General features: G+C 40.7%; 1 protein-coding gene across 1 annotated transcript; it reads left to right on the forward strand.

Moving 5' to 3' along the window:
- The first annotated feature begins 9,275 nt into the window (after positions 1-9,275).
- Positions 9,276-23,361, forward strand: mtnr1c (melatonin receptor 1C). The gene is made up of 2 exons (XM_061726211.1): positions 9,276-9,828; positions 20,639-23,361. The coding sequence occupies exons 1-2, from the start codon at positions 9,636-9,638 to the stop codon at positions 21,502-21,504; spliced, it is 1,059 nt and encodes a 352-aa protein (XP_061582195.1). The 5' UTR covers positions 9,276-9,635; the 3' UTR covers positions 21,505-23,361.
- Positions 23,362-24,600: the final 1,239 nt, after the last annotated feature.

The raw sequence follows: 24,600 nt of genomic DNA on the forward strand, positions 1-24,600 counted from the left end.
TTTCCACCAAGATTTCCTTATTTGAATATTATATTAAGCATTGAGCACAACCATTTTAGTCCATAGTAGCCAGTTATAAAAATATTATTTAAAAAAAAAAAAAATCTTTTTTTTTTTTTTTTTCTCAAATTTTTCTCAAATAAATGAAATATGACCAGGGGCCACATAAAAGCTCCTGGCGGGCCGCATGTGGCCCGCGGGCCGCCAATTGAATATCCCTGCTCTAGGCAGAACAGCATCCTGACCAGCATGGAAAAACATTTCAAAAATCATAGTTTAAATGTGCGCCCAGAGGAGAGAAAAAAGAAACATCTTGAAAGATAGGAAGAAACACACAATTTTCAAGAGCAACGGTAACATGAGCGCCGTCACGCTAGAATAACATATACTTATTTTTGATCAAACTGTAAAATTGGGGTCAGGCCTTCATGTGCTTTGTTCACAAAATAATGTCACAAGCAGAGCAAAAAAAAAAAAAAATAGATAAAACACTATTAGAGCAATTTTTCAACTTTTAAAGAAAGCCTTTGAGAAATAATAATAATGACTGAACTGTATAAAACACAATCAAAACATGGCTGAAAGGTAATTCCCAGTCACCTATATTTTGACACTATTGATTGTTACTGTTGATATGGGTAAGAGCTTAAATTGTCAAAGCCTTCTGCATGTAGATAAGTAGACTGTATAACTGAATAATAATAAAGAAGATGAGGAAATGGGAAATAAAAAAAAAACCTACACACATAAAATCCTTGTGTATGTTATGGGACACCCCGTCCAATGAGCTGTGATGACGGGTTATTCTACTATTCTACTCTGCTTCCACTGGCGCATAATGGACTCTCACTGATAACTGCAGCGTCGTGGAGATCCACACATACCAGAGTTATCACACAAGCTCTCTCAAGAGACATCCTCCGACTATGGAGGGAGTCTAAATAGGTCTTGATGACCCCTAAAGGTCATCTTTATCCTAGCCCTGCATTTACTGAGAGCAACACTGAAGTGGCTCTCTGGTGGCGTCTGGGTGGATGGATGGCTATCCTCTGTTGGCAAATAGGAGCAAATCAAACAATTTAAATGCAAAGTGGCCATGCTAGAATTTAAACATGTCTGATAGTCATTGATTATCTTATCCACGGATCTAACTTATTTTTGAATGTTATTGTTCTTTAATTCATTTTCTGATTCACAATTTAAAAGGAAGAAATACATCAAAGCAGAAGGTTTTTACATCACAACTGTTGCATAATTTGTAATGCAACATTGAAATAAAGACATTTTAGCCAATTAAAAGTTGTCCACAGAGCTAAAATGAGCACCTTTTTCCCCGTGCATAATAAGCAATTGAGTTAATATTGACGTCAGTATCTATAGAGGCTCCAGTAAACACTGGGATTTGTACTATTGTCAAATCTAACCTGCACATTAGAGCAGAAACAATGTTGGAGCAATGAGATCATAGGCTCTTAAGCTACTGAACCTATTCTAAAATGTATTATCAGCATCAGTGATCCTCGCTCCATTTGTTTGGTTCTCTGACAAAATTCGACGTGATAATCCTTGGCTGTTTCACTCAAGCGGTTAGTCACTTTATCTGGACTGTTGGAAGCAACATTAGGAATATTTCTGGGAATCAGGCGTTTTAAATTTCAAAATCACTCAGCCCTGTTTCTTTCGGCAGAGAAAAAAGAAGAATCAAAACACCAATTTCAGCCAACCTCCTGGAGACACTGGATCATGGTTTTCTCTTATATAACATGCAGCAGTGCGCTTTGTATCGACTACTATTGACTGCCAGCAAATGTTATAACTGATTACAAAATGGTTATTTATCACATGAGGCGAGTTCACATGTATCTACACATGGACTTCACCCCATTTGTAACTCAGTGTTTTTACATGCCACATCAAAGATGTCCTTTTTAAATCACGGCTGCTCCCCGTTGGTAGTCCACGATGACCAAACAGAAGCAACAGTGCACGCCACCATATCAGACTCATCGGAGTGGCAGGAGTCTTATTGATAAAGGGGGCATGTTCAGTGATGTCAGATCACCCCCCCCCCCCCCTCTTTATTTCACCTCTTTCACTAATTGCCAAGGCAGAATAAAACAAAAGTACAACAGAGGCAGAATGTAATACGCCTTAATGCCACTTCCAGCACGGTGAAGCGGAATAAAAAAGCGCAACGAATGGCAGAAAGGAAGTGGCGGGGAGAATTGCAGAAGTGACAGAAACTGAACAAGCATTTGTTTGTGTTGGCCAAGTCACCAGCTGAGCAGTGTTATGAGGTCAAAACTGATTTGGAAGGGGCTCAACATGAAAATGTCAGGATAATTCTCCGTTGTTTTCGCATAAAGAGAAATGCTGTTTGAAGACAAAAGGCATAACCGCTTGAATTAAAAAAAATATTTTCCACTAGTTGGAGCATGTCATTGATTATCAGTGCAGCCGAATGAAAACGTTTCATGTGTTGGACCGTTAAACACTTTTTAAAACGTTTGTACTTTTTGTATCATAACTGTTATATCTAGTATTAATAGCAATTTCCTCACTGCATCAAGGCTTATGTCTTTAGCTGTATGAAACATAATACCACACATGCCTTGATTAAGTGATGCAGAGCATTCAAAAAAGTATGAAATATAATACATTTGGCATCAGGGGGTTGAGTCGATCTGTCACTGCGTCAGTGAGTAAAAACATCATCCCGCGTGCTGATTGTGTTCACACTGATTCCGGCTGACAGTTCAGAAGTCTTCTCAGTGTGTTGCTGCTTCACGTTGACACATTCAGTTCAGTGCAAAACAAGCATATACGTGCGCAACACCAGAAGGTCAATAGTTCAACAGCCAACTACATGTATTTGCAATAAACCAATCATATCACGGGTGTGTTTGTCAAATGAAAGACCTTTCCTAAGAGAGAAGAATCATCCAGTGGACAAATGCATTCTTCTATCTAAGACAGAAAAACCCACAATCATCACTGAAATAATATGAAACTGACAAAAGTGATAATAGATAACAATTTACTCAAAATTGACCAATGACAATCAATTGATTTGTGGTTCAGAAGAATTTTTACAAAGCCCAAATTAAAGAAACTGACCAGAAAGAGTTAATGCTTTAACTTACTACTTTGAATATCAGACGTTTGGCAACAAAGTATAACATCAAGACAGCGTTACAGTAATAGCATTTGGTTCATTGATTAAATCAGCATTTGAGTATACCTAAAATACCTTAAAGCTGCAAGCAGCGATGAACGGGCCCTCGCACCCTTGTGCACTTTCAGGCGTGCTGCAGTGGAAGCGCTTGTATGACTTGCATGTAGATGTCTTCAGGCCTGGACATTTAGCGGATGACACCACCCACGACTCTATATATCAAACCATTCAAAAGTTATGGCAGAAAGTAGGAACTATCAGATATCGACCAATCAAATGAAGGGGCGGGGCTAATTTGCACCAATTATGTTCAAGGACTCGAAACCATGTCCGATGACACCACCCACGACTCTTTATGTCAACGCATTCAAAAGTTATAGCAGAAAGTAGGATCCTTTTTTTTCTTTGTTCTAAATCCCCATGGCTATAGACACCATTATTGTATTTTTAAACCTCCAAAAATTTCCAACATGTTTTTCAGAATGCTTCAAGGACACCATTCAAGAGAAGTGAGTTTCTGGAAGCCATAACAAACATGTCGGGAGTTTTAGTGAACTGTTACAATTTTAGATTTAACAGTATTATAAAATTCAATATCAATTCAACATGTTAAAAGAGGTATGGAGAATAGAAGAATGGATGTTTTTTTTCCAAAGACCTTTCTTTTCTTGGTCATAGTTAAATAGCAATGACATCCTGATCTTCTCTGCTCACTTCAGCTGGAAGCGCTTCAACATTTGACTTCAGTGAGATAATTTTAGCTGTTAATTTCCGGTATTAATGCAGCACTTTTATTAAGTTGCATTTGTGTAACTTAAAGATTGAAAAAGGACAGAAAAGTGAAATATAGAATATCATTGGAATTAATCATTTTTACATGAAACTCTGAGACGCTGATACTGAAACTATATCGTTATCAACTATATGTGTTGCATTCGAGTCTGTTAGTGTTATAGGTTGTATGATTAGTGCCATTTAATGTTGTCGCTCGTCTTTCTTTGGAAGTAGGATATCAAGGTAAGCTGGACAAAGATGTGCACGTTCAATGTTTCTGTCATCAAATGTTTAGTTTTATCAGACAGAAGAGCACAGAAGCCCGAGTCTTGCTCACCGAGCCTCACCATACATTAAAGTCGTCTTCCACTCTTATATATTTAATTAATAAATATTCCACAGCAGGAGAGAGAGTCTATGTGTTTTTGTACAATAAATGTGCAGGTTTTTCCATTGTGTGGCAAGCTGGGACAGGTTAATTTGTGAGGAGTGCAGTCCTGTTATCTGTTATTATAACCCATTTATCAAGTAAATTATTTGACTGCATAAAAGTCAGAATTATGTTATGGAGACTTGAAATTAAATTGTTTTAGAAGTTAATGGCACTCTGTGCGTGCAAAAATAAGATCCTGTTATATTGCAGGGTTTCTACAAACACAAAAGAACCTCAATCCGGGGGCTAAACAAACCCAGTTGTGAAGTAACCTTCACATGGAAGTCTGAGGACACATTGTCAGGTATTTTTATGCAGCATAGAATAATTACTTCATACAAAATGGTTTTGAAAAATGCCTTTCCTTCAGTAGCTCTGCAGAAAATACTGTATACCCTGCTGCCTCTAAATATGACATTGGACTTTTTTGTTTGTTAAAGTATGAAATTTAAACTTAATAATGTTCACTGATGTCAATTTCTAAACCTAACCATTGCACCAGATGCTGTAACTTAATTTTGGTCATCTAGATTTATGTCTGCAAATATTGCAGAACTCTCGGAGTAATGGATGGATGGGTCTCTGTCGAGGTCAGTCCCATCTACTAACTCCGTGATCATTACACTTTGCTGTTTTCTTGAAGTTGTCCAAGATGATTAGCCAGGATTTCTGAAATAAAGCAGCGGGATTACTGAAGTGTATTCCGAGGTATAAGCGCTGTCCATCGTCCCCATGATCATTAATGTGTTTTATCAAAGTTTTTTTTCTTTTATGTCTTTTTAAAAGTGTCTGCAACATACTGCACCAGTCTTTAGAGCCGATGCTGCATAGTCATACTGTGATAAAAGCTGTAAATATACTAGCATTTGATCCATATGACTGACATACACGGCAAGGTTTGGGACAGTAGCATAAATAAGTGTGAAAACAAATATAAATGTTGGTTTTTGTGCATTTAAACAAACAATCAGCTCAAAATAATGTTGTTTTGTATCAGTTTAGTTAGTGGAACAGTGTTCCCCCTGCACATACCTTAATGCCAGGAAAGGAGATACTGGACAGTAATTTCTGGATGCGTTATGCTTGCATGGAATTTTAAACTTGCATGGAGCAGCAAATAACATCGCCAAGAGTAAAAGATATCACTTTAAAGTTTGCATGTCTTCTGTAAGAATTAAGGTCTGGATAAACGCACTTCAAAGTAAGTCTGATTTCAAGGTAACCAGATGGAGTGGAAAGATTTTCTGAGGCTATGCTCAAACTCCCTTACTCGAATATGATTTTTAAGAAATCCACATTGTGTCTGAGGATTTTTTTTGAACAGCCTGAGCAGCCAAAAACAGCATGAAATGTGACTGTTACAAACTGGATATAATCCACGTATGGAGGTGGTTTCAAATACAGCTTGGCACAGATGTGACTCAGTCTAAAGCCTGATTTCAAATGGTCTTTTACAAACAACAGGTATGTCTATCAGAGGGACGGAGGTAAAGGGTGTCTGTTTTCTAAAAGCTAAGCTGACATGCCCAAACTAAATATTCACACAGAACCATCCTCAGTCTGGTGCTTTCTTGTAACCACCACACTCCAATTTGGTTTGTTGGTCACTATAGCAACCATGTGGATTATGAAACGTCAACATTAATGCAGTTAGGCCTGATTACTTCCTGTATTTAATGATTTAATGATCCATCAGACAGCTCCAATTCTGTTTGGATAAGAGGAAAATCCTGTGTTCACTGCATTTGTGAACATGAAAAGAAATGTATGGTTAAACATCAAACAGGAAGTGAGAACCCATCTGTTATTGCTATTAATTACTACGACAGTTATCAATTCCTTTCTATCTTTCCAATGAAGAGAAGAAAACGAGGCTCAGGAAGAACAAAACGGCTGTGGCTTAGGTGGTAGAACTGGTAGGATTGGTGGTTTGAACCCCACTCCTCCCAGTCACCCGTCATTGTGTCCTTGGGCATGTGGGAATGTGGTTGAATGTTCGGTGGTGGTCGGAGAGGCCGTTGGCGTCTGTTGGCTGCCACGTTTCTTCCCCAGGGCAGCTGTGGCTACACGTGTAGTTTACCACCACCAATAAGGAGGGAATGAACAATGGTACCATTGTCAGTTATTATTATTGTCAGCTTTGAGTGTCCAAGAAAAGTGCGATATAAATTGGATTCATTATTCAAACATGATCCAGCTTGGCTGAAGGCAGAATTATATGCTTTTAATAGAAAGTTTTATTTGGTGAAAATACTTCAGATTTATTTTAAGAAAATTGACTTGAGCAAGATTTCTCCATCTCCGCGCTCTGCAGTTTGTTATACTGAACAGTGCTACTGCGAGATGACTACGTAAGCAAGGATGACCCAGATAGAGGATACTTGCAGGTGCAAAAGCTGAGGCTTAGGGGTCAAACACTGGTTTGGAGTCAATGAAGAAAATTCAACAGGTGAGGGGTAGACAAAAACGCAGAGTTGAAAAACAGTCCGGATAGTCAGATAATCAAGAAGAATCCGAGAATTGGCAAAAGATAAGAACAAAGAGGGATGGGGATGAGGATGAGGATGAAGATGAGGATGAAGATGAGGATGAGGATGAGGATGAGGGGAAGGTTGGAGGGAGGAGATAGGGATGGGGAGGAAAAAGACTGAGATCATAAACAACAAGGTTCAACCTCAGCGCAAATAGTTGGCGTTAGACGCTCAGAAAGACGACGTGAGCCAGGGACCGTAAAGTATACACGTGTGTATATATTCTGAATTGGTAATGATTCATTACAAACTGGTGTGGATGGCAGGAACAACAGTGCTGTAATCCACCAAACAGGTGGGCGCAACACTGACCTTCAAAGTAAAACAGGTATTTAACAAAACGAGAAAATGAGAGAGAGAGAGAGAGAGAGAGAGAGAGAGAGAGAGAGACAGAAAGAGGGAGAGAGAGAGAGAAGAGGACTTCAGATTAAGACATATCACCAACCGTGATTCATTTCTCCAAAAATATGTTATATGAATGGCTTCATCTGCATATTAAAGGTGAAGCTCTTATCCATTCAAAAGTCCCACAATGTCACTCTGATACCCGTCACAGTGAGAGACACAATATACCTCCAAGTCTGTCAATTTATTTTTTGTAAATTATTGGGTAAAATTATATCAAAGCCCTTGTAAAATCACGGTTTTCCATGTCAGATTGGTATTAACTTGATGTAGTTTATTTGACTGTGTAAATATTCTTCAACAATTGGTGCTACAGAAACTTCTGAAACACTCAACCAACATCAAAAACCATAGAGAGAAGCTGAAATCAATAAAAAAAACTCACATTATTGAATAGTTGGGTATTTTTTCATTGTTGAGGCATATGTTGTGAAAAGAAGAACAAAAAACAGCAAACAAATAAAAATAAATACAGGTTGCGTGTCAGCTCTATGGTTGATGATATGCACAGGTGTGCAGGTGCACATCTACCTTTTACAGCTCTCAGGTATCATCATGTACTGTCACGGAAATAGGCCAAAGGAGAAAACTTGAAATATATTGTTTTCTTTTTGTTTACGCTGATTCTGAGCCTGAAGTGGGGAAGGATTCACAGAGAAACTGCCAGCTGTTTTAGAGGAAAGAAGCCACTGATATAGCCCTGGGGTGGTAATAACCAAATGTGTTAACTCGTTCATGTGACTGACAGGAAACAAACACTAGATTATGAATGAATGAATGAATGAATGAATGAATGAATGAATGAATGAATGAATGAATGAATGAATGAATGAATGAATGAATGAAGTTTATTCAATCATGACAACACAATAACAACACAACACCAAAAAACATTGTGCAGAGCATTAACATTTCACACAAAACCAATAATCATGTGTTGAACAATGACTGAAAAGGCATAGGCTGAAGCAAACTGCTTATAAAAGCCTATGCTATATTAGCAACTTTCTTTTATTGGCTACCGACCTCCAGAAAACCAAAAAGACAATAGAAAAGCAAAGAAACAACAGAAAAGCAAAGAAACAACAAAGGGCAAAGAAACAACAGAAAAGTAAGAAACATTAACAGATAGTCAATCGCACTTAAGCTTCAAAAATAGCTTTACAAACCATTTTCTTAAAAACCAAAAGAGAATGACGTTTTTAAATGTATGTTGGCATCATTCCAGAATTTAACTCCAGTAATGGAGACACATCTCCATTTCATACCTTTTTTAGCTTTTTGTACAGTAAAATTGCAGACACCTCTAAGATTATTGGAGTCTCCTGAATTGAAAACAACCTCTGTTTTGAGTCAGGGAGCATTTTTGATTTTGCTCTGAACATAATTTGCACGATCTTTTTATCAACCCAAACCCTACACAAGCTGTAGATACAACACGTATATGACCGCATATAATGACAAGTGAATATTTGCCCTTGTAAAATCAAAATCAGTCCAGCCTTTTCTTTTTTTCGCTCGATTTTAACTGTAAGAGTCTGAGCCGGACGCAGGAAGGCGCCATTTCCATTCTCATGACTGCGCTCCTTTTAATTATCAGACTAGAAACTTGTACATGTGAGTAATGGCTAGAGATTTAAAAAAAAAAATGTATTGAGATTAATAAGGCATGATCATTTCCACCATACTGCACACCTCCACTGCCAGTCGGATCACGTGGGTCACAATGGAGGGCTCAGCGCGCGCCGGCTGTGGAGAAACGGCTTGTTGTATTCAAACCGGCAGGTTTGGGACGAGCGCTTATTCAATCATCCTCCCTGTAGACTGAACTGAGCGAAAGAAAACAAATATAGCTGATTTATTTTTGTCCGCACGTGTCTCTGTGAATGAGCCTCCGATTCTCGCGTTTCCATTACGCACAGGAGAGCGCGCACATGCCCGCTGGATGAGCTCTCCTGTCAACATGGAGCAGCGCGTGGCAGCGGGCTCTGTGACAGATGAGGACCACGCTCAGGACCGCGGTGGAAGACACGGGCCTTTGTCGTTATTACCTCATTAAAGAAAAGAAAAAAATGCAATGATATGCTTTACTTTCACGCGTAAAGTGCAGTAGTGCCCCCAATTGTGCGTGTCATGGCTCGCGTAACACCGCTACTCCACGGACGAAGAAGTGTGATGCTGCACCTCAAGAAGTTCAACACTCTCTCCTGTGGTCTCGTTTTATTTTTTTTGCCTTGTTCTTTGTGTTTTTTTATTATCTCAAACCCGACCGTTGGAGTAGCTCGTCCCGTCATGGTCGCTGCCTCCTGACGGGGAGATGGATTTGGAGGTGAGGGATGTGAACGGCTCGGACTGCTCTCGGAACGAGAGCGGCTGCGAGCTGAGCGCGGCCGCCGGCGGAGTGTCCACTGCGCTGGCCAGCGTGCTGATCTTCACCATCGTGGTGGACATACTGGGAAACGTCCTGGTCATCCTGTCCGTGTACAGGAACAAAAAACTCAGGAATGCAGGTGAGAAACAAGAAAAATATGATGAAGAGTTGATCTCCGCTTTTGTTTTTTGTGTCGAGAAATAATTAAAACTTTAATGGTTAAGATGTTAGATTATGAATGTGGCACTTAAGAGTCAGACAGAAAGTCATTTTATAATTCTAAAATAACAAGATTTATTTTGTGTCTAAACAAATGAAATCAACACTCTTGTGTCGTGGAAATAAAAAAATAAACCCAGCAACTTCTGCATCTGAACTAAAGCATGTGGGCTTAACCTGATTTTCTTGCCTGATTCACAACACAGTTTATGTAATGTAAGATGTAGCCTGTGAAACCTCCTGTTTCGCAAGCAGGCTGCTCTCTGAACTGAGCCTCCGGTTCCAGTGTGATCCCACAGCAAGGCATGCCTACCTCCATATCACTCTATAAATAATAACAACACCTTCTTCCCTCGATCTGGCTGCTTCACCCTTGGTTTCTTCATCCCAGATAAATCACACCTCTCCCTATATCATGATCTGAAGTGTGCATGAGCATCCAAGGTGAAAGACAGACCGTGTCCTTTTTTCAATGCAACGTGACCTTTTATTTTTCTGTTATATTTATCATCTTCTGACTGGACAGAGAAACATATTTATCACCTATTCTGACTTTTCTGAGTCCATTTTTTAACCCTGTTCTTTCATTTATTTCTTGTGCGGCATGGTTTATAAAGGTGCTCTTTACGTATGTCGACAACAAACGCTCTGTTTCTGTCAGCTTTAATTACTTAATTCATTGGTTTTCTGTTTCATGATTGTCAGTTTGCTGCACTCTTTTAAAAAAAAAAAACGAAAAAAGAGAACAGAAATTTATGTGACGTTTTAGCTCGTAAAACCCAAAATAACTGCACCATATGAGCTGTTGTGAGAGTGGTATTAAAACTTTTTAAGAGAAACTAAAAGACAAGATAATATCTTTATATATCACATTTAGTCTGGTCATAAACATTTTAATGAAAAACATCATTTTGTATTCTTATTTCTAAAAAAAACCCACTCCCGATCGTGTTGCACCAAACTTGAAAAGGAGAGGTACTCTTTAGTTGCATTGGATCTCAGTGGGTAAAGTGAAAAAGCAAGATACAGTATGGTTTGCTATCAACACGTTCGTGTCCAGCCAGAACAGCTGCAGCGCAACTGCTGATTTTTAAATTGCTAGCAAATCTGAGTAATGTGACTGCATAGACAGTCTCTCATTTGGTGTTTGGATGGTTTTGGAGAACTCCTCTCTAACACGTGTGTGCCAACACCTGACCGTAGCTGTTTATTTAAGATAAGATTTGGCCACTGTGGAGGTTTATATTTTGTATTTATCACATTTTTCAATAGTCCCACATCCCCTTTGAATGGGGTGAATTGTGATCCAACAGATACCACTCTTATAAGGATGGAAGTGGTCATCATAGCATAGACATGATCACTCAGAGCAAGTTTGCATTAATGACACTTCCTTTTGTCCAAACCATGTCACCCACTCGAAGACCCAGGACTTTTCTTTCCTTTAATTTCTTATAATAATAATAATTATGAAACATAGGTTTTATATAGCGCTTTTATGGGTACCCAAAGACGCTTCACAATGGTTGCATTATTCATTCATTCCATTAATACTTGGTGATGGTAAACTACATGCTGCATGCAGACTGATTTCTCACTCCAATCTCATAAAAGCCCCATAACAAATGCAACTATCACTCATCTTTAATGACCGTTTGATAGTTATCTCCGCTGTAATTCATACAACGCTATATAAAACAGAAACTTTGATTCATTTAATACATTTACAGTATAGCTAGTGATTTCTAATGCAGGAAAACATGGGAAGCAGCAGAAACAAAGATAAGAACACCCATTCACAGAATAACCCATTAATAAATGCTGAAACATTAGAAATTGTGTTCTGCAACCACACAAAGCTTAGAAGCTGATATTAAATCAATTCAACTGAATCTCATGATTTAGTTGACTGAGATGTGTTTTCTGAAGTCTGACAGGCAGAAAACTGATCTCAAAGGCGGAAGAAATGTACATTTGATGTTGCGCTGCTTTGAACTTTAAGGTCCTCCAGGTCATGCAGTAATGCAGCGTGGCTGTTAGAGCCAGGGAAGTCAGGAAATCCTCCTGCCCATGTGGGCGATAGCCAAGACCTCGCCATCGCATCATCATGCCAGTAAGAAAACGAGAGAGAGGCTGCTGGATTTTTTGGTCGGCCACCGTTTGGAATAATCAGCTTTTAATTTTAATTTCAAATACTTTACGTAACACAATTAATGTGCTCAGCCAGGAGCAGTTTGGCAAGATGTGTGGAAGCCCTGAATGATAACTCGATTTACTGATTTGCAAAAGTGTCACAGCTGACTGGTCTCAGACATAAGGGCAGGAGTAGCGGCCTCACGCCGGTGGACTTGTTGTTCTCCTGCACTAATTGCACTGACTGACAGATCGAGTCGCAGGAGTCCTCTCCAGTGTAGCGGCGTCCTATTGGTCCACGTGCATGTGCACAAACATGAAGCTACACCACAGGCTGTGAAGCTACCCTATCTTTGTTCCTTTTTTCTTCCTACGGTATCCTTAAGAGACTGAAATTGTTTCCTCTTTTAGCCAATCAACAATCTCCACTCTATTCTTAACACACTATTAATAGGTTTGGCTGGCTTTGTATGAATGTTTAATTGTAACGTGTGCAGGAGTATAGCGTAATCACATTTGAGCAGCTGCCTGCCATAAAAATAAGTCTCTTTGATAGATGGCTGTTTGGCGAGGCGGTGAGAGGTGCATTACAACTTGACGACCTTCTTTCAGCATCCAGGGGGTTTACATTTTGATTCTTCAGAGGCATGAACCATCTAGACGTAGGTTTCCTTGGAGCTAGAATTGCTGAAATCCTCCCATATCCTTCTCTCTTGTAAGCATTATTCAGACTGCTGGTTTTTTCTTCCTGGCACACACAGCAGCAGGACCTTTCCGCTCGGCTTCACTTCAACACACTCGTTTAGCACGCTGCTGCTCCCGTGCCCCCCCCCTCCCCTACCCACCACAACAGGCACACGCGTGTGCGCGCATGCATTGGTAGCTGCTGGTTTATCTCAGTGAGATGATCTCGGTGCCTGAATGCGACCTGTCCGTTCCCCTCTGCTTTACGGGCTCTCTTTCAGGTGCGGATGCTGCAGGATGTGCAGCTTCCACTCAATCGCCAGCGTGTAGGAGATGATGCTGCAGGGCTGCCAATCGTATGCTAATACCAGGGTGTCCCGTTGGGGGAAAACCATACTAAAAATACACACAAAATGCAAAAGAGAGAAGGATGGAGCGAACAGATGGCAGAAAGAAAATACAAAGCAAATGAAATGTGCAGTTAGATCAACTAATTCAAGATCCTAGGATCATACAAGGTGTGTAAGGTTAAAGATGGACTTAAATTTAGTTAAATCATGCATTACATCACCTCAGCCACCCCTTAATCTGCTTCTTTTTTTTTTTTAATGTACACATCCAGGAAGGGGGTTTAATTGAGTCTGTGGACTTGGTGAGGAAGACCAGAAGCCAATTTAAATTGACAGCACTGAACCATGGGATATATCACTTATTACACTAGATTAAACATGTCTTCTTTTCCTGACAGCGACATCATGGATGACGTTTTTTTTTTATGTAGCCACTGGGAGTGAGGTTGAACAAGTGTGAGCTCATGCCCACTTGTTTTTCTCCTTGTTAAGTTTAGTTTGTTTCACCATCATCCCTCTGCGTTTCTCTGATTGCGACCCCCCCGCCCCCAATGATGCACCATACCAGACGCTGCTTGTATCCCGATGGTCCGATTTCCTTCGGGACCTGTGAGCCATCATTTCTTAAACACAAGGAGTCTGATTGGTCGTAGGCCTCTGATGATGACGATGATGTTTCTGGCCGGGCTCATAGCAGGCTGCATCACCAAAAGGCAGCTCATGTCAGTTTAATGTTAAACTTCTCTAAATTCTCTGGCCCCCTGAACTCGAGTTCATGTAGTCGTCACTATTAATTCATCAGCTCTAATGCCCTTGCTGAAAGGTTATTCTTGCCTATTAATCATAACTTGACTAAGTCAGATGTAATCTAATCTGAGATGTGCGCTTTCGTAGTAACAAGCCATGTGCTGCCGACACTCAGCGAGATTCAAGTGATGCCAACACTCCCACACAATTTTTTTCTCCTTTTTATTAATTCATCTTTCCTTCAAAGGTGTTTAAATATAGCCGGGTGAATCAAAGCGTAGTACAGTGTGTCACGTTTGCAGTATGAGGGGTGAGAATGATGGGACACAGGCGGTGGGTGGGACATGGGAGCACAAGGCCCTGAGGTGCACGTGTGCATGCAGCCGTGGAAGTCGTGAGGCTGAAAAGCAACGATGCCTGCAGGCGTTTGTGCTGCCTTTATCTCATTCTCTTACATCTCATTATTTTCTTACTGTAGACCCAGGATCTGTCCTTTTTTTTTTTCTTTTTTTTGTCCTCCTAAGTTGATCTTCCTGCTATTCAGCTGGTAAACAGCGAGCGCACCACGCAGCCTGTTGTAATACATATTCATCTGTGCATTCAGGAAACGAGGGCGTGAGGCAGGTTTTGTCACATATGCTTGTGAACGTGCTGCAGTCTGCTGCGCTGAATGAATCGGTTGACAGAACCCACGCAAAGCTCAGAGCCGAGCGCGACAGAAATAGCGTTTCATTCACCAAAAAAGCAAAAGGTACACCGGGGAACTTAGCTCGCTGGCTGCTCAGCTCCCAGGAGACGCTTGAAACAAGAGTGAGTTGATTTGAATGCAACATTTCACTTGCTTGACAGTTTTGTGCAAGTGCAGCCCACTGTAAAATCAAATAATTACAGAGTGGTGTCAGAGAGGTTAAAGGCTCTTTGTCAGCTGGCCCTGCTGGCCTGTAACAAATCAGCATTCACGTTGAGCTCTGTTCGACTCACACATGATAATTATGGCTCCAGAAGAGGCCGGTGGGCAAGACTCCATCCTCGTAAGCAGGTGTGACAACAACTTTGCTGCTTGTGTGTTTCACTCCAGAACAATAACTGCGTGTCTGGCTGTTATGAGCATCATTCTTCTAGACAAGCTTGCTAATTGCAACCAGAGATGTAATCGTTGTGTCCAGTGTTTTAATAATGGATGCCAACAAAACAAAGACAGTCATCCAGCTGCTTCGCGGCAAACCCTCTGTGACATTTTAGCACTTACCTCATCCTCCAGACGATGAGAGCGAAAAGAGGGTTCAGCCAAAGAGGGCTGCAAAGCTGGAGCATATACCCGGCCGGCCAGTGCACATGATAGCACAGAGCCGCATGATGTCAGGGAGGAATCAAACCGCGACACAATGACAAATGCACACAGTGAGTGCTGGGAGCATCGCAAATGCAATGTGACAGATTTGCCCACTGAGCTGACTCGAGGATGAAAAACAAATGCTCGTATTTTTATCTCAGCAGGCTTGAGAGGTGGCTCGAGCTGCTTTATTGAGTTGGAAATGGACTCTCTCTGACTACTCAGGTTGGTTGAAAACTGTGGCGTCAACATCTAATTTTCCTCTAATATGAAAATCAAAAAAGATAATTCATCAAACCTTTGACGTAGGAATATTTTGACATTAAACCGGTTCTGTATTAAGGGCTGTAAGTGGTGGTTAAACATATTGTAGCCCGGTCGCTCTTTAGGTGTAGATTTTGGAGTACACTTTGGATGTCTTGGATGATTCAAAGCATATGTTTAAAATCCCCTCCCATTTTATCAGCGCTGTTGTTTCAGCTGTTTCAGCAGTGACCTGGAGCCTGTGAGCATTTCAGCTTCAGGAGGGGTTTCCTTTTATACCAGGCCTCTATACATTATTTACAGAGCGCTTATTTTTCTGTTTTAGTCATTCAGGTCATGTTGGATGTGAAAATGAACGCGTGCAGTGTTTAATCATATTTTCATTGTTTTTAAAAAATATATATTTGCCTCAATAAGCTTCCTACTTTAAGTCCCAATTCAGGCCTGGACTAAAATGTTTCTTCTGTAGGAAAGCCTCTCTTCAATGCTCAGAAACGTTGCATTTTTGAGGAATGTTTTGATTTCACGGTGAGTCCCACCTCTAATGAGAAACTGCTGCAAAAATATACTCCAAGTTTATGAGCCGGGCACTTAGTTTGCAGAAGATCAGTCCAATATTTCTATATGTTTATGCTATTTATCTCCGTGTTTGGCACAATATTGCCATTTGATTCAATGTTTTATTCCTCCCGATGCACTGTAACATGGTTAGATGTCATTTTCCATAATTCATGTATTCTGAAGAAATCCAGCTTCTCACAAGATCAGCTCGGATCTCAAGAGGACAGGAACTTGTGTGGAAGTAATAGGACTCTAAATTCACCCATGTCCTGTTTTATAAGTACTTAAGCTTCTAAATTTGCGTGACTTACGGTTCCTGGGGGCAAAGAAACTTTGAAATCAAAACAGGCTGATTTAAGCATTTTATAGAAAAGAAGAAACATGCTGTCTTTTTTGCCTGTGCGATGAAACTCTGTTTTTGTATGTGAATGAGAAAGAAGGACAAAGTGTAAGCCTTCAACATCAGCAACCCTGCTGATAAAAACAACCTGGCCACACGAGGAGGTGGAAGCCACTGATGTCAGGACATGAAAGCTCCTCACAATGAGGGTTCACCTCCAGCCCAATGCCCAGAGACGGTACACTAATCAGACAGAAGCTCTGGGGGCTTGTGAGCATCAAGGTCACCGTTCTGGAGGAAATAATGAAGAGCCTGAAAGTCACCCACTCCGGCTTCTTTTAACTTAACTATTAATGTAGCTCTTGAACACACAACAACAAAGATGCAAGACTTGCTTCATGGTCACTCTGCAGAGAAGCAAACCAATGACATACAACACTTATTTCACATTAACAGTGTACTGTTGTTGCGCAGAAGTTATGTAAGGTAAATCTGATAGTCATGTGTATGTGCATCAGCGTTTATTGAGTATGTGGACAGCTTTTGTGAAGAAGCTGTTCCTGAGTCTTGTGGTGTTTCAGTGAAATAGCCTATTGCATCTCCTGCCTGAAGGGAGAAGTTTAAAGATGCAGGCTGTGTTGTGTCCCGGGCGATGCCGGAGACCCTGCCCTGACATATACAAGACCCGCTGTCTTGTATATGTCAGCAACTGATGACGCATCCAATAAGATTGACGATGTCAATCTGTGTAAGAGGAGGACATAACTCTCCAGGTGGTATTTAAAAGGGGAAACCAGACAATCATGCAACGCAACACTGCAGACAATTTTTGCATAAAGTCATAAAGTTGTGTTTAGTCTTCTAAAAACCCCAAACCTGAATGGCTTATTCTATATTTAATACCAATTTGATCAAATTCAGAGTCGTTTAAAGATTTATACGTTGTCAGAGTGCAATATGAGAAGTAGGATTTACCCATATGTGTTTGAGACTTCAACAGTCTTATCTCTCGTTCACATTGAATGGGATTAAATCAGTTGCTACGGGAGTGATTTCTGCATCCACTGCTTAGCTTTTCCAGTGTAGCTTAAGGTGGAAAGCCAAGGTTGCATGTACTACACATACCATGAGCCAGTTTGCTTGCCGACGTGTTGTTTCCCCTATTTTGTGGCATAGAGGCGTGCACTGGAGGCATGCACTTAAAGTTACAGCCACATCTGGAATTTATTCCAACTTTCACGCTCTCGAGCAGTGAAAACAACCCTGCAACCCACCATTGTTGGAGGGTAATAAACACATTCAATGTCTGATAACTAAAAAGTGAGGAAATTCACACCATCAAATATAATATCTGGTTGATTTGGATATTACAAGACTTCTTTTTTGCTTTTAAAAGATTGCATTACCTTGAAGGGGACCTATTATGAATAACACGTTTTTTCTTGATTTGAAATATATAAAGTGGTCTCCCCTCAGCCTGCCAACTCAGAGAAGGAGGAAAGCAACCAAATTCTGCAGTGTCTGTACAGCCGCCCGGATGAGCCATCCAGTGTGATGTGACTTCTACGAGCCGTTCAGATTCTGCTCCTGTCGTGACGTCACGACAGGAGCGATGCGTGAAACCACGCCCACAACTTACTCCGCCGGCCGTCATTTTTTCGTAGTGGTGTATCGCGTCATTCGCGTCATCGCGTCATCGCGTCATCGCGTCATCGCGTCATCGCGTCATCGCGTCATCGCGTCAGGCAGCCAATCAGCACAATGCCTCATTATCATAGCCGCCTGCCCACTCAGAATCCCACATAGAGAAGGAGGTTAGAGAATGGTAAGATAAAGACATGGCTCAGAGGCTGAATTTCTAATTTATTTAACAATCAAAAGCTTGTTTTTAAGATATTCAATGCCTGTTTAAAATAGGTATTAGATGCCATAATAGGTCCCCTTTAAGTTTGAAAAAAAAAAAAATCTGATTAAGCAAATTAAAAATATACCACAAAGATATGTATTTCACTGATAAGTTGTGATTTCTTTGTCTTAAATTAACCTATCTGGAGGTAGCTGACCAATTACACATTTATACCAATGGCTTGTTTCTTACTTACTTGAAAATATATGTTTCTTTTAAACAAAGAGATGTGTGGCAATGCACTGAATCATGCTAAGTTGATCTGAAGATGACCTGCAATGTGTTAAAGGAGCTTGAGGCTCCTTTTAAGAAATTAGACTCATTAGCGCCACCCTTCGCCACGATGGCCGTCGGGGGTACTGCAGCCAACAGTGAAGCCAGCACGGGTGAACGGGGAGAACGTGCATGCAGCGTCATGTGACGTCACATCCGCAGGACAGCGCGGGAAATTCGGGCCCGGAATTGCAGCACATTTTGCAGCACACAGCCTGTTCAAGGCAACGGAGAGATACACTAGAGGGCTCTTTTTTTTTTGGTTTGGAACACTTCATCTGACATCATTACTAGAACACTTAAAACATATACAAATTTTTTTCATAAATCCTGCCTCATGCTCCTTTAAAGCTGATCGACAACAATGAAAAGGAGACAGGGTCCAGCAGTGTGAGACAGTAAAAATTCACAGAAACTTCCTGACATTTACAAAAGCTGAGGCCAGTTTGGAGTGGTGCAGGGAAGAGAATAAGAAACATCCTTTTTATCCTTTTTTACGCAGGAAAATTACAAGGGATATGGGAAGAAAATACAATTATTTTAGAACTCTAACATGAGACGGCAGCTCTGCCCCCAAAAGTTTGAATATTTATTTAATTCAGAGTCAATTTAATGTCAGATGTGAGATCATTTGCAAAAACCATAAGTTGTTGCTAGTTTTCAAAGAAGTCAAATCTAATGAAATAGTCATATGTTTGACTTTTGTTATCCAGCTGCTTGACAAGAACTCCTTTTGTAGGCAAGGCAAGTTTATTTCTATTAAACATTTCATGCCTAGAGATGTATTTTGGCCTCAAACCATTCAGAGATTTACAGTATAAACCGACAACAGGATTTTAAAATGTATTCTGTGACGGACAGGAAGCCAGTGTAAAGATCTAAGAACTGGAGTTACATGGTCCACTCTCTTGGTATTAGTGAAGACCCGGGCAGCAGCGCTCTGAACGAACTGCAGCTGTTTGATGGATTTTTTTAGGGAGACCCATGAGAGCAGCATTACAGTAGTCCAGTCTACTGTAGATAAAAGCGTGGCCAAGTTTTTCTAAGTCCTGCTGAGACATCAGTCCTCGATATGTTCTTTAGGTGATAATAGGCTGATTTCACTACCGTCTTAATGTGGCTGTTAAAATTCAGGTCTGAGTCCAAAACTACTCTCAGATTTCTGGCTTGGCTATTTGTTTGTAGCTTGACGCTGAGTGCTAACGTTTAATCTTTGTCCCTTGGCTCAAAACACTATTATTTCTGTTTTGTATTCATTTAACTGAAGAAAATTCTGGCACATCCACACTTTAATTTGATCAATGCATTTCATCAATGTTTGATATAGATTATAGTCTCCCGGTGAGATGATTATATAGATTTGTGTGTCATCTGCGTAGTTATGGTAATACATTTAGTTCTTTTTCATAATTTGAGTGAGTTGGAACAAATAGAGGCCCCAGAACTGAACCTTGAGGAACTCCATATGTTATTTTTGTAGGCTCTGATTTATCAACATGTTCTGGTCGACCATGACCAAGACCAAGACTGAATTGTTGCCATTATCCCTATTGGAGCGGATGTCATTAAGGACCTTTGCTAGAGCCGTCTCAGTGCTGTGACGGGGGCGGAAACCTGACTGGAAGACATCAAACAGTCATTTAGTGTCACAAGGTTATACAGCTGTTGAAAAACAGCTTTTTCTATACTTTTCCTAAGACAGGGGAGGTTTGATACGGGCCTATAACTGTTCATAAGTAAACTGTCTAGACATTTTTTGGGGGGGAAAATGGCTTAATAACAACAAACTGAATTACTGACATCTTTTTGGGACTTTTTTTCCTCCCGTCATGCTGTTTTGATGCCTTCGCAGTCATACAGAGACCTGTATTAGCAGTACAGAGGTGCCTCTTTGTCTATTTTGCTGCTCCTTTATAACAGGCATGCAGTAAGTTTACGATCAACTAGTTCAAATCTATGATTTAATAGAATTTTCAAAGACTAGTTCTACAGTTTCTGATGTCCTTGGTTTAGTGGCAGACTCTTGGCCATTTTAAGATCGGGGTTATGCTAAATTTAACCAGAAGTTCTCCATATTTATGTTACAGATCATTTTGAATCATGGTTTGTCTGTTACTTTAACCTCTCCTGTTTGCCCAGGAAACATCTTTGTGGTGAGCTTGTCTGTAGCCGATCTGGTGGTGGCACTGTACCCATACCCTCTGGTTCTGACTGCCATCTTCCACAATGACTGGACCATGGGTGACCTCCACTGTCAGGCCAGCGGCTTCATCATGGGTATCAGCGTCATCGGCTCCATTTTCAACATCACAGCCATCGCCATCAACCGCTACTGCTACATCTGCCACAGCCTCCACTACGATCGCCTGTACAGCATTAGGAAGACCTGCTGCTACTTGGGGCTCACCTGGCTGCTCACAGCCATCGCCACAGTGCCCAACTTCTTTGTGGGCTCTCTGCAGTACGACCCTCGCATCTACTCCTGCACATTCGCCCAGACTGTCAGCTCGTACTATACCATCTCAGTGGTGGTTATTCACTTTCTGATCCCGTTGCTGGTTGTGTCTTACTGCTACTTGAGGATATGGGTGCTGGTAATTCAAGTGAAACACAGGGTTAAACCTGAGCAAAGGACCAGACTGAAATCTAGCGATGTGAGGAACTTCTTGACTATGTTTATGGTCTTTGTGTTATTTGCCGTTTGCTGGGCTCCGCTAAACCTCATAGGCCTGGCTGTAGCTATAAACCCTGTGAAAGTAGCGCCCAACATACCTGAGTGGCTCTTTGTCACAAGCTACTTCATGGCATACTTCAACAGCTGCCTCAACGCAGTCATATATGGACTACTAAACCAAAACTTCCGTAAGGAGTACAAAACAATCCTCCTTGCTATTTGTATTCCTCGTCTGCTCCTTGTGGAAACATCCAGGTGTGCCACGGAGGGACTGAAGAGCAAGCCTTCCCAGGCTCCAACGAACAATAATGTAGCAGAGATAAATGTATAAATTAATGTTTAACTGGATGAGTGTATGTGCAAGGGTTCACCCGATGCCTTTTGTGTATAACTTTCCTATTGTAAGTATATAATCATGTGCAAAGAGGACACTGCTGCCATCATATTCACTTTTAGCCTGTTATGCACAGTCAGTAAGATGTCCCTAAGATTTAAATGTCACATAATTGGACCTTTAAAAAAGAGTTTTGTGTTCTTCAATTTTTGCAAACGCACGTCTGGAATTTAACGTTCTGCAGGTTTTTTTATTCTGGGAACTTAGGACCATGGGGACACTGGACCATGAGCGGATTATCCCCCCTTCAAGTGGAACCCATAACCTCATTGTTGGGATGTGGGAATTTACGACCTGTGAATTCAAGCTTACAGAAAGTTCCCTGTTACGATGCCGTGACTATCATATGAGGGGGTTATTCTTACGAACGCCTTCCAGGAATACGGTTAACATTACCTCATCTGCAGGCACCAACAGATGCACGCTCATAATGTATTGTTCCCTTACCCATGTGCTGTGTTCTATGACTATGACTATGTATATGTACTATACCTGCCTCTCTGCACTGCATTTATGATATATATACACGCCAGCTAACGGGTTAACAGGCAGGAAGAATAGGCCCAAAGATGAAAGGTAGCTAAATACATTTGGTTGATGACTGGCGGAGGGAAAATTATTTTAAGGAACTCTGTCATTCAGATGGTTCATACACACCACAAAGCCTATTTTTAGGGTGGAGAACTTTACTTTTTTGAAGAAATCCCTGCACGAATACATCGTGTGTACAGGAATGACTCTAAACCTATTTGCACAGACCAATTATGAGTAAAGTCAGGAACATAGTCAAAATAAATGTGTTTTCTATTGGATATGTGTGTAATGGATGGAGAGCATCAAAGTTTGTTCTTCCCCCTTTAATTCTCACTCAGTTAGTATTAACTGTTAGTATTTTAATTAAATGGCAGGAAAGTCGTTGAGGTGCCAAATACTATAGCTCCAGAGACAGATGTTGAAAATATTAAACATTGACTCCCATATTTCATTATCGGTGTGTGTGAACATTTTGGGCTCATTTTCACTGGGAATGTAGGCTTATTAATTCAGCATGATACCATTTCACCCTCTGGCATGTCTTCAGAGCAATTATGTCCTCATAAAACACACTGGAAATATTGTTGGCGCTTTCCACTCTGGTTTGAAATCAAGAAAAAGAAAATGGTTTAGCAACAGCAGAAACTTGTAAAAAGAGAAAGAGCGGATAATAAACAAAGGTAGCTCTCGTTTATTAAATGCCTGCAAGACATGATATGCATCAGGAGCCAGAGAGATGTAATTTTGTGATAATGCAAGTGTGCTTGTGCTCATGTCACCCTATCCAAGATGAGCTTTGACATCCTCCGAGCATAGCTTCAACCTCGCAAACAAACGATGAACAGTCCACTGGGAAGCTCTAAGATGCCAGACGTGACACATTCTTGATATGATGCACTATAATAACTTGATCACACATTCCACATGTCTTATACTGAAATTATAAAATTTCCAGACAGACTATAAATCACATTTACCTATAAATCTCTTGCCTGATTTTGCATTCTAGTGTGCTCTGCAGCAGCCGGGTCTGCATGTTGTCCACAGTTAAACCGTCTGACTTTATTGGGGACATTTTCACGGCAGAGTGACTCAAGCGCACAGAGCAAGGTGCTGTCGAGTTCCAGAGCAGCAAATGGGGACAAAACGGTTCACTTCTCCTCCTTACAGATCAGTGTCTCTGATGTGGAAGAGGGAAGTGGCCCACATGCCATAGCAAGGTCAGCCATAGGTGAGTGGCTAAAGCAGCTCGGGGGGAAAAATGACTGGTTCTTAAAATCTTGTTTGAGGTGAATAAGTCATACATAGTTATCAGGCTGCATTAGTCATTACTATCTGATAACTAACCCTCAGCAGTTTGCCAGTGTTTTAGAGCTCCAGGTGTAGCCTGCAGATATCCATAGGAGTTTGGACACATGGCGTCCAAACTCCCTGCTTCTCAGAAGAATTCAGATGAATGTTTTAAATGTCTGTAAAAAGTTGAACCATGATCAGACAACAGCTGATAGCATTATACATAAGTGTTTGCCCAAATGACGCATGCATTCCAACTCTGCAGAAATGCAGCTGGTCGATGCTGCTTGGAAAGCAATCAGAGACCAGAAAGCTCCTGCTAAGAAGAGAAGGAGTATAAAAGCAAAAAACGTTATCAACAGTAATTGTATATAGCTATTCTGGATATATTATGAGGGTATTACTCTCACTATGTCAGTACTCAACTACAAAAGTTTTATGTCATGAATATTCCTCCCAAGTTTGCTGTTTTCGTAAAATAAAATAATCCAGGTTTTAGAGTCCAGGATCTAAAGGGGAAAGCTGAAGAGAGATGCCCCCACTATCTGTCGTTTTGCCTTTGATTTAATGTGAAGTGCGATAGCTTGTGAAGACATTTTTCTCATAGTTATGTTCAAGGACAGCATGATGTATCCGCGCTGCCCAATTCTGTAACATCCATCAGAGCTCATCACTCTATTTTGTCAATTTTGTTCACACATACAGTATGGGTCTGTTGCTCAGTGAATTGAAGGATATTTCTCAGAAGTCTTCCACGGTGCCGCCGGTTTCAGCTCTCTTATTTGATTTTTCTTTGGCTACCACTGCTGAACTGTATGACTCTCAGGTGAACACAGAATGCCAGAGATCATACATGTTTTATACACAGCTCGTAAAAAAAAGCATGAGTTTTTGCCTCATATATTTCAACATTTATTTGTGAAGGTCTTCCTGGTGTTGATGTCTCAGAGTAATTATGTTCAAAACCAGATCAAGGTTAGTAAAGTTAATAGTCTGCTGCGTATATTTATGTTCTTATTTAGTTTTTCTCCCCTGAGTGGTTTGCTTACATGGGAGGTCTTCAAGAAACAAACCTATTGAGGGATGAGGGGATTATTTCCGCAGCAGCAGAACTTTGCCACAAATGTGGTTGAGGACTGAAGCATTATACAGGCCAAGGCTAGCATGGCGTGCTGATTTTTTGCCCTCTGGATCAAGTCCGACTTA

Source organism: Cololabis saira, chromosome 7 (genome assembly GCF_033807715.1).
Source record: "Cololabis saira isolate AMF1-May2022 chromosome 7, fColSai1.1, whole genome shotgun sequence".
In the NCBI taxonomy this organism is placed as follows: Eukaryota; Metazoa; Chordata; class Actinopteri; order Beloniformes; family Belonidae; genus Cololabis; species Cololabis saira.